We start from the raw sequence: 17150 nt of genomic DNA, 5'->3' as shown, positions 1-17150 counted from the left end.
TAGAATCGATCATAGCAAGAGCGTGAAGAGAATCGTTTCCATAAAAATAAATAACATTCTAAAAGATTGCGCTGTGTTTGCGTTAAAATAAAGCGAGGTGAAATATTTTATTTTCTCCTAACTGGATTATTTATTTATTTTTTTATAAAGCGCGTTTTTCCAACTCGGTTTTCTAATAAAAGGTCCTATTAAATACTTATTACGCAGAGAGTCAAATTGGGAGAGAAAATTAATTTTCGAAATTAAAAATTTAAAAAAAAATGGTTTTAAGTATAAATAGATATTGATTAATATTGTTTATTACATGTTGCAGTTAGAGCATTGATATTTTAAACTAAGTTTCGAATTTTGAAGAATTCGGTTGAAATTTAATTCAACAAATATCTTATTTATTTTTATCAAATTTATTACCTGTATTTTTTATAGACATCGTTAAAAACACTTGCTTTACAAAAACATTTTATACAACTAATGCAGAGTTTTTATGAACAATTTTCTAGTTTTTAGGTACTAATTGTTCAAATTGTTTCGATTTAAACTAATAATTTAACAAATTAATCTTTAATCCTAAATGCCTACTTAATTAAATTAGAATATGATTTTACCATTTTTTTTTTTTTTTTTTGTAAATAAAAGGAATAAACCGAAATATGAAAGGATTTTGAAATAAATATAAAAATAATAATACATAGTAATAAATAAATAATAATCACCTTTAGAGAAGCATTTTTCGTGACCCGTAGTTGATCATTCTAAAGGCTACATATTTTATATGGCATTCTAAAGGTTACATATTTTATATGCCATTAATAATGTAAGCAGTCAGAATGACGTAGTTGTAAATATTTTTTTCTATTATTAAAAAACAATAACTTTTAAAGTTCGAATAATAGTTATTGTAAGTTTGTAACAAAGCTATAATTCCATTCAAAATATATCGCTATTACGTATTTATTAATTTTTGCCCTCCCATGTCTTAACACGTTACTTTTTTCGCTCTTTTTCTTTATAAAATCTTGATTGTTTATGCATCTAAATAAATACGTACATCAACGATTTGTTATTAAACATAAGTATAAGGTCTTTTATATTTTAATATAAAATTTCAATTATATTTATTACATAAACTTATACAGAGCTGGACCTTCTAGAAGGCAAACCTAAGCAACTACTTGAAAGAAGAAAAAAAAGAGCGGAGAATTTTAGATTTTTTATTTATTTAAAAAAACAAAAACTTTGAAATGTACTAACACTAAAATATAAATCTATATTTTATTTCTCCAATGAATAACGTATTATGATTTTATTTGGCATAATGGAAGCAAAAAATTTATTTTATTCATTCATGTGAAATTTTACATACAATTTTAAAATACAGTAATTATTTTTTATACTCAATTATAACAATGAGCACCGATTCATGAAATATAGCGCAATTCGTTCATTTTGACGATTTATTAATTCCTGTTTTCAATTAATTACAATAAATATTGATTTTAATTTTTTTTTTCATATTGCGTACCATTAGCATAGTGCACGTCAATTCTGTATGTTACATATACATCATAATAAAAACCTTTTCTTAGTCGGCCCTAAAAATGTGTTTTATTTTGAACCAAAATTTTAAAAATTGTTTATTCTTGCGCAGCTGTTCAAGGAATAGTGGTAATTGCAAACTAATATTGATTTTAAAAGCCGAACTCTCCCCTAGTCTTATCAGACAATACAAACTCCAAAACCTTTCATTTTCTTTGAGCGATAACAATATGCATGAATAATTAAAATTATAGTTTTTATGACCGATATTGTTAAATTATCAAGTTAAGTTTTTAGACATTATAAAAGAATAGTATTATATAAATATTATTCAGTTTTTGTTACTTTGATTCAGCCCCTTTCTTCTTAATTCACTTATAAGTAATCTTATAATTTTTATTTCATTTCCTTCGTTATTGACTTCCTGTCTCGTAGCAACTGTTGCAGTGTTGACAGAGATTAAAATGCGCCTACAAGAGAAATTCACTCGCAATATCAGTCATCACTTTTCTGATCAGTTGTGACCTTTACAATATTGTGGGCATTACTCCAATGGGCAGTTAAAAAAATTAATTAAAATTCATAATTAATAAGACGCCAGTTATTAACTATATTCAAAACAAAATTTTCGTAATAAAAAAGTTATCACTCAGATCTTGGTCATATTCTGCTAAATAATATATTTCAATTCCGTAACATAAATCAACAATTTTAAAGAACATATCAATTCATTTTGTTACTTTCAACTCGTTTTATAATTTAAAATCAAACTCAGAAGACAAAAGAAGTTTGAAGTCAAGTATTGAGACAAGACATTGTATAGCTTTCGTTGAGAGGTGTAGCATTACATTAAATGAATATCTACGTAAAAATCTTAATGTCTACAGAAGGACACGTCGCTTCGTTGAAAAGAAAATTATCTGTATCAGTAGCATCATAACAGGAAGTGTTGGACGAAGACAACTATATTTTATAAGCTTTAATTTATTTTTAGTATTGCTTGCTTTTGTTTCCTTTTAGAGAAACTCGCAATTTATTTATTTCGATATTCATATTATTTCATCCGTTCACTGCACAAATTAACTTCATAATACAAAACAAGTGGGAAAATACGTTGAAATAATGTAAATTTTGAAATCAAAATCAATTTTTAATAAAAAATGAAAAAAAACTATGTCGTTTGGAGTTGTTATATACGACTACGATACTGAACTTGTTGAAATTCCACGAATTTTCCCTTAGTTTCTCCTAATTAACAAACACACATTTTATTATATATAACTGTCAACTCACGGCGCACTACAGTGGTCTGAATTAAAAATAAAGAAATAAAAAAAGCTGTGAAAAAAACCTAAGCGTTTTGATAAATGGTATATTTCGTAATTCTAGACAAATTTGCAAAATTCATGTGGTTAATCCTATGTGCGATTATATTGACGATATAATACCAAACTATTACTATCTTAACCAAACTATTACTATCTTAACCAAACTATATTATCTTAACACTTGGATAAATGAGTATTTATTTTTGGGATTCATGGTTCAAAGATATCAATTTATAAAAATTTATTTAAAAATAATTTTAATGAAATAAATTTAAATATTTTCCTTTAAACATATTTTTCTAGACTACTGAACGAGAATCAAATTTAACTAGTATTTGCATACTTTCAGATTTTTCTATAGGAAATTAGTCTTTTAATCAAGTTATTATTCTATCAGCATCAGAAGTACATTGTTTTTAAACAAAATTAATCAAGTTCATGTTTTGAATAAAAAAAATTACATACTTACATAAAAATAAGTATTTTTTTTTTCAGATTAAACTATCTTTTAAACTCTTAACACTAACTTATTTGCTTTCCATTAACTCCACTATCAATTATTATAGTCCCCTTAAAAATATACGAATTTTAACGGCACAGTTGAAACCTTAGTCAAATACTTGAACACTTTTAAATTTTTATTTTTAATATTTATTGGTGCCCATATGCGTAGCTAATTGTTTATCATCGTATTTGCCTTCCTTTGCAAGAAAAAAGCAATTTTGTAGCCGTCATAGGTGAACAATATTTTTTTAAATTAAGAAAGTTAACAAAAATCAAGAAAACACGCGTTTGAGAAGTTCATATGAGTAACTACTTATGTATTTGCATTCGTTAAACACAATATTTTAACAAGAAAAGAGATAAATTTATGTAAAAAATGAATTTTGTTATAATTTCCAAAAAGTTAATACCAGTTTTAGGTTTATCCATAGTTCCCGCCAATACAGTATTTTAAAACAGTCAGTTAAGTATAAAAAAAACAAGAATTTTTTTATTTATTTGTTATTAGATTGTTCTATTTACATTTCGAGAACACTGTAGGCGCAACTAAGTTTACTTAACATAAATGAATGTACGCAAGCAGAATCAGTGGCGGATCCAGCGGGGGGTCATGCCCCCCCCCAAAAAAAAATAGAAAAAAAAAATAATAATAATTTTTTAATAGTTTACAAAAGAAATAAAATATTTTAAAAGTTATTTAAGGGGGTATATACAACAAGGTAGGTCGGAAAAATCGATTTTCCCCCCATCTAATTATGCTCTTCACTGTTTCAAGAATCATAATCCAAAAGATTAAAACAAAATTCGTCATAGTTTGATTGTAAACATAAATAATGTTGAAGCGCGCTTCAATAGGTTTAACCAAAGATTGTACTTGCCAAAGTTTCTAAAAAAACGCATTACATTTATTCTTTAAAGATTTTGAACACTTGAATTATTTATGTATTGTTCATTATGAAAAAAATAAATTAGAAGACTAGCATTAAAAACCCCAGTTTTTTTTTTCGAAAAGAAAATTTAAAAAAAAATCTTTTTATAAAAAATTAATTGTGGGGGGGGGAGTATCTGAGTCTATGACCCTCCCCGGGAAAAATTTCTGGTTCCGCTCCTGAGGAGAATAATTTTATAAAAATTTCTTAACATATTACAGTCTGGTTTTCCTGTTATTCATGATGGTAAAAAAAAAAAAAAGTATAAGTTCAGCAAGACAAACACAAAATTTTCTTTGTTTTATCATTGTTCTATTAACCTCATAAATAGTTAAGATCAGGAGGGGGGGTTGAATTTGCAACAACTTTTAGGTCATTTTTTTGCGAGTGTCAGACCACTGTCAGTATGACATGCCATAACACAAGGGCCATGTGGTATTTTTCAGAGAAGCTACAGAGGAAAACTAAATCAGAAAATATTAAAGAAAAAGTCTTAGAAACGCGTATTCAGCTTAACCATTCAAAAGAAAGTTTTTTTTTAAAAAAAACTACTTAATAAGAACACATTTTTAAAGATAGCCATCACAATTCCTGAGCAAATACAGGGTTGCCACAAAAAAAATAACAAAATAGTTGCTTTTAGTAGCCTAAAGCATGAAAATAGTTGCCTAAAAAAGAACAAAAATAAGACTAAAATTTTATTAAATTACTTGTCATATGCCAGGGGTGACCAAGCTCCTTAATAGTCGGGCCATTTTTTTAACTTCGAAATTTTTCGCGAGCCGCTATTAAAAGGAAAGCAAAAAGGGTATTTAATTTTTTTTTTCACAGAAATTATATTTATTGAAAACATAATTAAAAGTACAAAATATGTGTATTGAATTTAAATATAAAAAATTAAACACTTTTTTTTCCTTCCTCCTGATAATTCTTTAAAATTCGACAAGCAGCCTTTTTTAATTCAGGATACTTCGATTCAGGGTACAAATTTCTAAAATTCGGTAATCGATATCGACTTATATTTTAATTGTAGAGCTTGATCATCTTGCATCTCTATTAATTCTAATTCTCCAGATGTTTTTTGGGTCATAATTATATTGTAAGTGGAAAGTCACCTTGAATTATGATAATTTCAAACGGATTCCAAAAAAAAAAAAATCTTCCGTCAATATTCCTTCTAACTTTTTTATATATTCGTCGAGGAAAATGACAAAATGTTTTATTTTTAATGACCTTTTGAAAAAATTGTAATTTAGTTTGAAAACTAAATATACACTGTGAGAAGTCAAGATATTATTTTATCTTTTCCCTGCAATTGTAAATTCAGTGTTTGCGAGTAATGTAAGACATTTTGAAACACATACGGAATGATAACAATTTAATTTTTTAAAATATAATAGCACAAAATTAAAAGGAAACTCTGGTGCATTTATCGAGAGCCACAGGTTGGTCACCGTCATATACCATGATCCATTTAGTCAAGTTGGTGGCAAATATGATAATTTTTATATAAACGTTAATGTTCTAGTACTAAAATTTTATGTAAAAAAATTAGTATATTTGCAGAAAATTAAATACTTTTTCATTAAAAAAAAAAACACTTATTCGAAGAAATTTTCCCTTTTATCAAATTTAATTTAGCGAATATTGTGAAAAGTGATTACTCAAATTCAAAATTCACGTATCGTAATATCGTATTCAAAATCGTGCAAAAACTGTTGAAAAGGCGATCGAGAAACGAAAAAAACTTACGATAGAATCAGTGCAAATTGAACGCATTAAAAAGTGATAACTCAAATTTGCGATCTAAAATTTTTAATTTTTTTGAATTTTATTTTACATTTTTAATGTTTTAAGAAAATAAATTCAGGCTGCAGGTTTTCAACCCAATTTATGCTAAAAAAAAACTTTGCTAGGAGCACAGAAAAGTCTCATTTTCCTGAAAAAGAGTTGCTTTTTTAGCCTTTTCAGGCAAAAAAAGTTGCCACAAAATAGTTGCATTTCAGTCGCCTGTGGCAACCCTGCAAATATAAGATTATCTTCGCGATTATTTGGCCTGTTATTCTCAATTATTTAAGTACAGTGCTATGGCGATTAAATAAAATAATTTAAGTAAAAACATTAGCAGCCAATGAGTAACAAAAAACCTTGGTTAATTGTCAATGAAGAAAACACTCAATTCCTGGAAGTAACAAGACTCTCTACCACTTGAAATAAAAGATGGTTTTGAGCATTTCAGCTTTAATATGGGGGAACCATTGCTAACAATGGAATAAATATTGCTGAAGTATACTTTCGATTAAGACGACAGTTCAAATCGAAACACTGAAGTATGGAAAGAAAATTTCAACCATATAAAACTTTATCTTATCAAGACCATAATTTCTATATGAGCAAAGAATAAATCAGACGAAAATAAGTAATTTTTTTTTTACGGTCAAGAAAAAAAAAATTAAAATATAACTTTTGATTAAGACAATGAATTTTAAAAAACCTAATACAGTTATGGTAATTAAGTCCAGCAGATGAGATGACTTGGGAAAATTATATGGCGAGAATATAACTTTTATTAAGATTATATTTAGTCTATAATTTTTATTGATATGACATATTAACTTTCTAAGGTTAATGTATTCCGAATAACAAAGAGGTTATAATTGAAACAAATAATAAATTTTAAAGGACAATATTCCAATATATTATTATAAATGACATATACACTTTATTTTTAAATTATCACGCAAGCAGTAAGCTGACTAAAAAATTTATTTTGATGATAAAGATTTTTTCAGATACTTTCCAATTTTTAAAATTTTATTTTAATATACGTAAAAACCAGGATAGTCCATTAAATCAGGCTAGATTCCTTATTGTACGTAGGAATCTGTTGAAATGTTGATATATATTTTAAAATATTAAAAAAGGAAATAAAAGATAAACAAAATATTTAAAAAGAAAAAGTTCTGAACAACTCTAAACTGCACATTTTACAACCTTTTCTGTTAAAATATATTTATTATTTACACTTTCAAAGAAATCTGAGACTGCATACAACATTTATAACATTTTTTAATCAAATCAGAACAATAGTAACAGAAAAAAATATATGCATCATACATTTGAGAAGTTACAACATTCAAACAACAGGCTAAACTTCGATAGAATCGCACAATTACTAATATCTCATATACAAAAATTCATTTCAAAGTGCGAAGTATAAATCACTGTTTTAAAACATGTTTTTTTTATATATAAGGCACTCATACAAGCAGAAATCATGATTAGGACATCACACTAATATAAAAAGACACATTTGCTCACTAATGCAGCAATTTAACAGGTCACAAAAGGATTAGAAATCATTAACGAGCAATCAGTCAGAAATGTCTTTTATAAATTTCTAATAATCACAGCATCGTGAAATTTGGGTAATAAGTGAAAAATGATCATATCTCAAATAATTAGGTTTGTACAAAATATTGTAACAAAAATAGAATGATCAACAATAAATGCGCAACTTGTTTCAACCAATCGAAACGTATTTTGATGAAACTACAGTTGATTAAAGAAGATAATGAACACTGTTATTAAGGGTAAAATATAGAAAAATGTTAAGATAAGAAGCAGACTATCACACTACATTCAATCAATTATTGCAATAAAAAGAAGAAAAAAAATTAGCAAATTGCAACTAATAGAACATTTTTTAAGACTGCAAACACGGTTCAATGTTTTAAAAGGAAAATATTTCTATTAAAATAGTCAATAGGTCAGTAAAAAATTTAATACAAATATATATCTTCAAAGAATATGTATATAAACAAAAGCTTTTTAAACATAAAAAGCATCTTTAGTTCAAAAATTTAGCATTTATTTATTTAACTACAATTACTTTTATTTATTTAGGAAATACATATAAAAATTTGAAAGCTAAACTAGAAAACAAAGCTAAATCAAGGTTCAGGAAAAAAAACTATTGGTATGCGGCACTTAAGGATTTTTATATAATTTGCCGCTTTATAATAAGAAACAAAAGACAAAATCGGTAAAAAAAAATTTAAACCCAGAACAATTAATATTAATTAACACTTTTTATATTTATATACATAAATTTTATATAATTTGTTAACAACTAATGATTCAGAGAATATTAACAGTTTCGTATCAAAATATTGATCAATAAATTCTTTCATTTTTACCACCTATAAAAGCAGGTATATTTTGGCTGGTTGTAAAACTAGAGCATCTTCAACAAGTACTATAAAGTATTAGTGAATACATTAATAAAATTGAAAACATGTCAATTCAAGGACACTGTGTAGGGGCTATAAAAAAAGTAAACCACGTAAATTGACCACAATCATTACTACTACTTCTACATTTTAAATAAATGGTAGTGACGAATTATTGCCAATAAACAATAGTAACATTAGCTGGTCGCAGCTCTTCCATAGAAAATATATGTAAGAGTTTTTCCACCTTTTTTTATAGTCGAATAATATAAGTACTTATCGAATTGTAATCAAGATATCTTATTTATATCTAATAAAATGAAACATTTACAATATTCTTGCGTCACTTTCCAAAAAACAGATATTTGAAAACCTGTACAAATTTTTATTAAGATACATATATTTAATATAAAATTTTGAACGTATCACATAACAATGTAAAAAATCAACAATTTTACACATTGGAAGACACGGTAGTCATAACTAATAAATTTTTTAATTATACATAATTGTATCAATTTAAGAAATATTAAGAGTAAATACAGATTTTATTAGGATTAGGTTATAATCTACCTAATCATAAATGAATTTTTAAATTTCTTAAATTCTCATTTATTCCATTATATTGTTTGTAAATGTATAACATAATATTTTGCTGATTAGTAAATTATCTAACACATGTAAATTTTTCTCAATTACCAAATAACATCATGATCAAACAAACTGCATCAAATTCCCACTGTTTTTAAAAAATTGTTTATCTATGTACAGCTTAATATTTGGCTAAACAGGAACCATTTATGCAAATTTTTTACAACTATTGAATAAAAATTTAATGAAACAATATATGGTGAACAGAAACAGATTATCACTTCTATTTAGGAATAGATTTAGCAAAACAAAAATTTCCATGAAAGCTTTTAAGTTTCTTATAATTTTTACACTGTCACTTTGTTCTTCCTTAAAATGCACATAAAAATTATTTAAAATATAAAATTTGTAACAAAATAATTCTTAATATGGGCCAGAAATACCAATTTTTTTCTAATTAAAACTTATAAAAGATAAATATATGGCTACATTGGGAGAGACATATTTCTAACCAACATAAAATTACCATAATTTTCTTAACCATATATTTCTTTAGGGTAAATATGATATAAAATATTACTTTGTATTGGATTTTTGCCATCGCATTCTTTTAAGTATCACTGCAATTAAATGGCATTTACAACATTGAGATCACTGTATTTAAGAATGATTTATTGCTCTCATTTTCAAACAGTTTTAAAAAAATGCAAAAATAGTTATACTAATCAATTAACGATTGATTGAAGGTGCAAAGGCAGTATTTAAAAGTAATTTGTATATTTTCAAAATTAAAAACAAGTGATAATTCAGTTTGTATCAGAACAAGGCACTTTTTATATACTTTTGTAAGGCAATCTTAAGAAAAACAGTAACAAATTTCTAAAAGTCATTAAAATTTTTCCACAAGACTGGCAGGATCACATTTTTATTGTACAAATTGTTAATAACATAAAAAAAAGAAACACCTTTGGGACTTTAAAGTCATTTCTGGTTTTAAGAACATAACTTCACATTTCAACAATGATGTTCTAATAAAAATACTAAAAAATGTAAAAGCAATATGAAATGAACTGGCACATTATAACAATTGTTGTCACAATAAATCTTTGGTAACCAGTAACAACAATCTTCTTTGATATTCCCTGAATTGTTTGAGCAACTAAATTCAAAAAGTTTTAAGTTTTATTTTGTAGTTCAAGTTTTAATACATTCTCTCCAAGACTGAAAGCTCATAAAATAGTTATATTCCTGCTTCAACAATGATTATGAATAAAAAATGGATGCAAACAAAGTTTCGGTTCTCGTCACCTAGAGAAAAGAAGAAGAAAAAAATCAATATAAAATAAACATTAAGTTACACACAGTTAATTGCAAACATACTGTTAAATTCATATTATCCACTTATTTAGGAGCCTAGATTACCACTGAGTAATTATTTCTGAGGTTAACAGAGAGTAAACTTACAACCTGGTTAGCTTACATTAGCGTAAAAGTTAGCTTACAACCTGACTTAAAAATGATGCACATTGAAGTAATTGTTCACTCTGAAAAATTTTTACTCTTAATTCAGAACATATGTATATACTTATATTTTGCTGTAATGTGAAATTAATGCTAATGATAAAAATCTAAGATCACCACAAACTGATAACTCTCCCCCCCCCTGCCCTTTTTGTTCTATTTCTTTGCTGAATCTACCAAGGGAGAATTAAATATAGGAATTTAATAATAAGTTTGATTCAATTAAGACGAAGAAAAATTAGTAAAAATTGAAAAAATATGACAATCAAGGATGACGTCATCAGGGCTGGTACCCCCGATGACGTCAGCCTTGATTGTCATATTTTTTCAATTTTTCATTGTCTCATTTGTTTTATTCCTCTTGGTTTCGCTGCTGCTTAGCGCACTTTTTCCATTTGGATATCCTGTCACCAAAAAATTTACAATCCTGACCCAAATTAATTAGCCAATATTAATTATAAAGAAATCATAGATTATTCAACCAAATATTTTCTCATCCATCAAACTTAAGAGGCATGTCATTTTTAAATATACTAAAATGAAGTAAAAACACTATCTCGCCTCATTGAAACACAGAGTGTATGCTGTCAGAATTATCTTGAAAACTTAAAACATGAACCAAATTGAAAAAATGGATAAATAAAACTTGTATTCAAATTATATGAATTCTTAACAATTCGTATTATCAAAACATTTCGCACACATACCTTGAGAGAACATCACTATCATCAGATTTTACAGATAAGTTGAGAACATAATCAGATGAATCACTCACAACTTCTTCATAATCATATTCTGCCTATAATAACAATCAAATTATTCACCCAAAAACAAAGAGAGAGAGAGCTTAGAAAATTTAACTTGCTTTTTCAGATATTCAATGGTAAATATTAAGAGTCAACAAACTTAACACTACTTGGAATGAAGTACTTGATGCAAAACAAGTGTAAACGAGGGATTGTATTATGTCTGTATAAAAATAAAACATCATTGTTTTTAATAAAGCAATTGTTGCTGGGGGTATGCAAATATGAAAATCGGTTTTATGACACATTTTCCAGAATTATAGATGCAAGCCTGTCAAGTTGCAAATTAAAACATTATCAGTTATAATTAATTTTCAATATTTTTTAGTAGAAATAGATTCTTTTGTATGAAAATGAAAGCTTTCATTTTTTCAGATAAATGTTTTTTAATTTAAATTAAAACCAATAATTAAAAAAAAAAAATTCAATATTTACAGGAACTAGATATTAAAAGAAACTAGAACATGCTAATATTTTTTATTGACGTATCATAGTTAAAAATTTATATTTATAAATATAATGATCCATTAGTAAGATTTAATTAGCAAAATAATATTACAGTAGTATTTGGTCTAGTAACTTGATACATTAGTACTTGATGTATTATAAAATGATGCAAATTCTTGCATTATCAAAAATTATCTTAAAACTCTTTTTTATTTACAGAAAAAAATAAAACCAAATGAAAATTTATGATCCATAATAGTTTATCTAGCAGTAAAGTGGGTTTCCTCATAAACAGTCTAGAAATTTTTAATTTTATATCACTACAAAATCAAATTTCATTTTAATATTGCAAACATATCTTTAAATTATCTTTACCACATCAAAAAGCTCTATAATATTTATCTACATCCAGATAAAAAAAATAAAAAATAGAATAAAATGTATATTGTATTTTAGTGAGAGTCTTATTCTTTTAATTGTTCAAACAAATAAATTCACTGAAGTGCAACTAGTTACATTATGGGTAAATACAATCCAAACCAGTATTTTATACATTACACCTTGCATGCAGTAATAAAACAATTTCTTTATGGTTTATTTAATATGTTTCTTTCTCAGTCATATCCCTCATAAAGTTCAAGTACCTTTAAAAAAAAATCACTTTTGTAGATATGCTAATTTCATGTCACAGGAATTTAAAGTACATCAGATTGCAGCAACAATGTGTATTAAATTAACAGTTCAAAGTTAATTAAATATATATAGCATAATATTCAGAGTCATATTTTCTTAATTAAAGCAGAAACAAGCCTTAACAATTTAGAGAGAAATTTCACAGATAAATTAATACACTAAGCTAAAATAAGGATATGTTTAATTTTTTTAGATATTTGTATGTATAATATTTAACTTATATATAATAACTGTATAAGATTTAAATTTAAAAAATCATTGATCTAAAAGTAATTGTTAAATAAACAAAGTTTTTTCTTAAATAAAGCAGAAAAAACCGAGTAGTAATGCAGACTTATCTTTTTACTTTTCATGCACAGCATAGTAGTAGTAAAAATATTTTAAAATAGGAATCTCATGAATGTAATGTTCGCACTTTGTTAATTATTTGAATTGCGTACGTATGATAGGAATATATCTCAATCCAATCAAATTCAGCATTTTATTTTTTTAGAATTTAAATCAAACTAACATAATTTTAGTTATGATTTAAAATTTATGCTTATTAATGCTTATTAAGGCAGAAAATTATGCTTATTAAGGCAGAAAAAATTAAATCCTATTTTATCAACCAAAAATTATTTCAAGTTAATAATTTTCTCATTATCAAACTAAATTTTTTTGTTCTTTATTCTATAAGAGGTTTTAGATAGAAAGAAATTGGTCTACAAGATTATTAATTATTCTTATTAGATGTTTTGAACAATCATATTATTGAACTATCTATATATTAAAATTGAATTATTAAAATATCACTAAAAAACAAATAAAAGTGCCAATGGTTAAAAGATGTATTTGCTTGCATAAAGGTGAGAAATAATAGACTACATCATTTGCAATAAAACTATGTATGGAGAAAGTGATGTTCAGCTTTGCCAGGGGCATTTTTTAATTCTTTGTGAATTCTAAGTTCTCTGTAGTAGAGAGAGTGCACACTTTAAAATGTTAAAAGTATAGCAGATATGAAAGTAGTAAGTCTCATTTTGAGCTCCATTCTTTTCTGCAGAGTAAAATGTGTTCTATTTTATCTGAAAGCGTTGAGTAACATCAGAGCAAGTACAGAACAGAGAAACATCAGTAACAGGGACACCTAATCGCGAAATTACACATATGTAACCACCAGATAGTTAAGTAATTCAACAAGAAATTTGATTTCAAAAACACTATTGTTAAACAGATTTTTTTTTAAAAAAAAAACTACTTTTACTAATTTCTTGTAAATCTGCTATCAATTTTATGCAAAATCCATAGAAAAAAAAATTCATTGTACTTAGGTATGAACCATTTTCAGGTTAATGATTGTTAAATGTTAGTTTTACTGAACAAGCTAATATTACTAATTCTAGTAATTTCTAAGTATCCAACAAAGATTTTATAGTAATATTTTTGAATAGTAGTAATATAGTTAAAATAGTTTTTAAATATAGTAATATTTTTATAGTAATATTTTCCAAATTTAAAATTTTTTTTTGTTGAGCTTTTACAAATTAAATACCTAAAAAAAGCGTAACTAATTGAACTGTATTATTTTTATTCGATTATAATTCAAGAAGCTTTGCACGTCATAAAAGGCAATAAAAATATCTTGAAGTTGAGATATTGATAATTATTTTGTATGGTGAAAGTACAACTCCTGAAACAAATATGAAATCCAGTTATCTTCACTAATACGCTTTGGGTCAATAAAATTATAAATCTTAAAATTTCAAACTTGTTAAGCTTATTTTTAGCCTTCATTAAATCTAATTGTATTTATCAACATGCTCATGGCAATAAATCAAATATTTTCTCAGTAAGAATATTTTTTAATGTTTCTCAACCTATTTAAGGTTTTTTAATTGAGTTTAACAAATAACTTATCTAACAGAAGGTATGTATTAAAAATTACGACTCTGTAAAATTTCAATTCTTTGTTATAAGTGTGTGTGATGGTTATACCTTGTCGAATGTTTATTTTTTTCATCAAACGAAAAAAAAAAAACAAGAGATGATTGCAACTCAAAATAGAATAAATTTTAAAAAGTAAGCTAAAACAGGTATTTCTACATATATTGTTTTGTTAATGAAAGCGTGAATTGTGACAAGAATTTTTGTACATACTGCAAAATTGTGTGTGTGGGGGGGGGGGGAAANGGGGGGTGGGGGAAATGCATATAAAAACTTACATTTAATAAATATATTTTAGGTTTTTAGAAATCTTGTTCTCATTAATTAATAGTTAAAATTTGAAATAATGTAGACTGAAGTGTTTTGGTGAAATATTCAGTCAAATATTTGACTGTTTATTTCTAGAATTAATGTTAATAAGAACAAAACTCGTCTAAAATGGCAAAGGTATACAAATGTATATCCGTTCACTCCATACTAATTAATCAGGGCAAAATTCTAAGTAAACAAAATAAAATTACGCCAAATTTTTTTATTTATTATAAGTATCAGACATATTGGATTAGTTACTTTTTAAATGCTTATCTTTCTTAAGGTGTCAAAAATATTTTCATTGTCAATATTGAACAGCAAAATAATTATGATTAAATTAGAATAGTTTTTAAATATTTCCCATATTGGACATTTCATCTAATATCAAGCATAAAAAATTTGCACACATCAATAAGATCAGCATTCATTCGAAATCAAGCATTCAAATTTTCTAACCTACAGCATTGAACATATGTATAGTATTGAAAATGATTTAACTCAAATGGTGAAACATCCTAATATTAAAATAAGAAAGAAAAAAAACTGCACATTCCCGAACTCAACATTAATATATAAAAAGATCTGATAAAGCAATAAAAATAAAACAAAATAAAAGGTAAAAAAAGACTGATTTATTTTAGCCATTGCAAAATATAAACATAAAACGAAAAAATTTACATTGCTCAACTTTATTCATGTTTATTGTTTGAAGGAAATTACAGTAAAAAAATAAATAAAAAAAAATTAAAAAATATTAAGTCCATAATTTGTTCACTAAAGCAAGAATTCAAAAATAAAGTTTTAAAAAAAAAGTTATATCACAGCAATATGTTAAGTTTTGATTTTTCATACTTCCAATTTCAACTACAACAAATGCAATAATCATGATGCTCAGTACAACGTACCTTTATAGCATGGCTATTATCAAATTCATTGTAAGTTTTGACTAGTAGTAGATGAGGGCTTTCAAAACGTTTTGAAGGTGCAAAATTGTAGACCGGTACAGGCTGTATTGGAAGATGGGGCATCCTTTGAGGACTCACAATTCCTCGTATGGAATCATCGTTGACTTCCCTCAAAGGACTTTCCTTTTTAGGTGAAAACCGGATAGAATTAGAACTCATGTTGAGCAACATCTGATTGTGATTCTTTTGACCCTCTTTGAAGTCGTGTATGCATTTGGCAAGCTCGGAGTCTGAACTGTCGCTTCGATCTGAGCTGGTTGGGGACGGAGGAGAAACAGGTGGAGCATAATATATTGGTTCCTGTTTTCCTTCGAAGGAAGAGTGCTTAGTTATGACAGATACTCTGTTATTGTTCTCTGCAGCTTTTCTGGCATACAAGCCTTTTGTTTTATCTAAAAACAGATAATTAGAATTAATTTTATTTCATAGCATTTTAATTTTTTTATTTAATTATAAATATATAAACCAATATAAAACATTATTAGACTGAGAAAGATATTAAGACTTTCAAATTAATAACCGGGTAAATAATCAAAATTTTTGATGTAAAAATTAAAAATAAGAACTTAATCATAACATAGGTCTATTATCACTGAACTTAGAATAACCTTGTATTAAAACGTGATTTACATCACAAAAACATACTTTTTGTGATTCAATATAATTTTTCCAGATAAAAGAATTTTAGAGTGCTTCATTTTTCCTCTAACATCTCCATAAACAGGCTTCATTGTGGTTCAAAATAATCAGATTGCATACTTTGTAATTAGAATACATACACACTAGACTATTGAGTAAAATAGTGTAATAAACTGCTTTGGAAATCTCATTTTGTGCAGTATCCTTCTTGGACAGTTTGCAACCTTTTGTTAAAAAAAAAAGGGGGGGGGGGGGAGAGGAACATTTATACCAAAATGACCAAGATTTGTAATGTATTAAAAATCATATGAAGGTTATTTTTCATCCAATTTTTCTTTTAAAAAGAAAACATATCTTAACAGGTTTCTAATAAAAATAAACTGAATTGAGGAAGAAAAAAAAGCAAAGATTTTTAGAACTAAGATTTTCACCGAATATTAAATTATGCTACAGTCAGGGTTGAGTTTTTGACGTCAAAAAGTGATTTTTGACATGACAAGGGTATAATACTGGTTTAAACCGTCAAAAACTGAAGTTTGCCAAGAAAATATATAAACTTCAAAACTACCAACAGTTACCATGCATTATATTGAAATTTAATTATACTATAGGTAATCAGCAGGTTTTAAAATATTTTTTAATTAAAATTAAGGTAAAATAACAGATTTAAAATCTCAGAAATTTATATTCAAATGCATGTGCAGAAAAATTTTGCACAAAA

General features: G+C 26.1%; 1 protein-coding gene across 5 annotated transcripts in view; it reads right to left on the bottom strand.

Annotated features, from left to right (window-relative positions):
• Positions 1–7348: 7348 nt before the first annotated feature.
• The window catches only part of LOC107454653 (uncharacterized), a 22028-nt gene continuing 12226 nt past the window's right edge, over positions 7349–17150 (bottom strand). For all 5 annotated transcript variants that reach the window (XM_016071911.1, XM_016071914.3, XM_016071912.4 and 2 more), the window contains exons 4-6: positions 15731–16182; positions 11349–11440; positions 7349–10428 (exon numbers count right to left, since the gene is read on the bottom strand). In XM_016071911.1, the coding sequence (XP_015927397.1) occupies positions 10425–10428; positions 11349–11440; positions 15731–16182 (548 nt within the window). In that variant the 3' untranslated portion in view covers positions 7349–10424. The remainder of the gene's footprint in view (positions 10429–11348; positions 11441–15730; positions 16183–17150) is intronic.

Source organism: Parasteatoda tepidariorum, chromosome 1, assembly GCF_043381705.1.
Source record: "Parasteatoda tepidariorum isolate YZ-2023 chromosome 1, CAS_Ptep_4.0, whole genome shotgun sequence".
Lineage (NCBI taxonomy): Eukaryota > Metazoa > Arthropoda > Arachnida > Araneae > Theridiidae > Parasteatoda > Parasteatoda tepidariorum.
The sequence above is the reverse complement of the archived record's forward strand: the minus strand, read 5'-3'. Positions and strand labels throughout refer to the sequence as shown.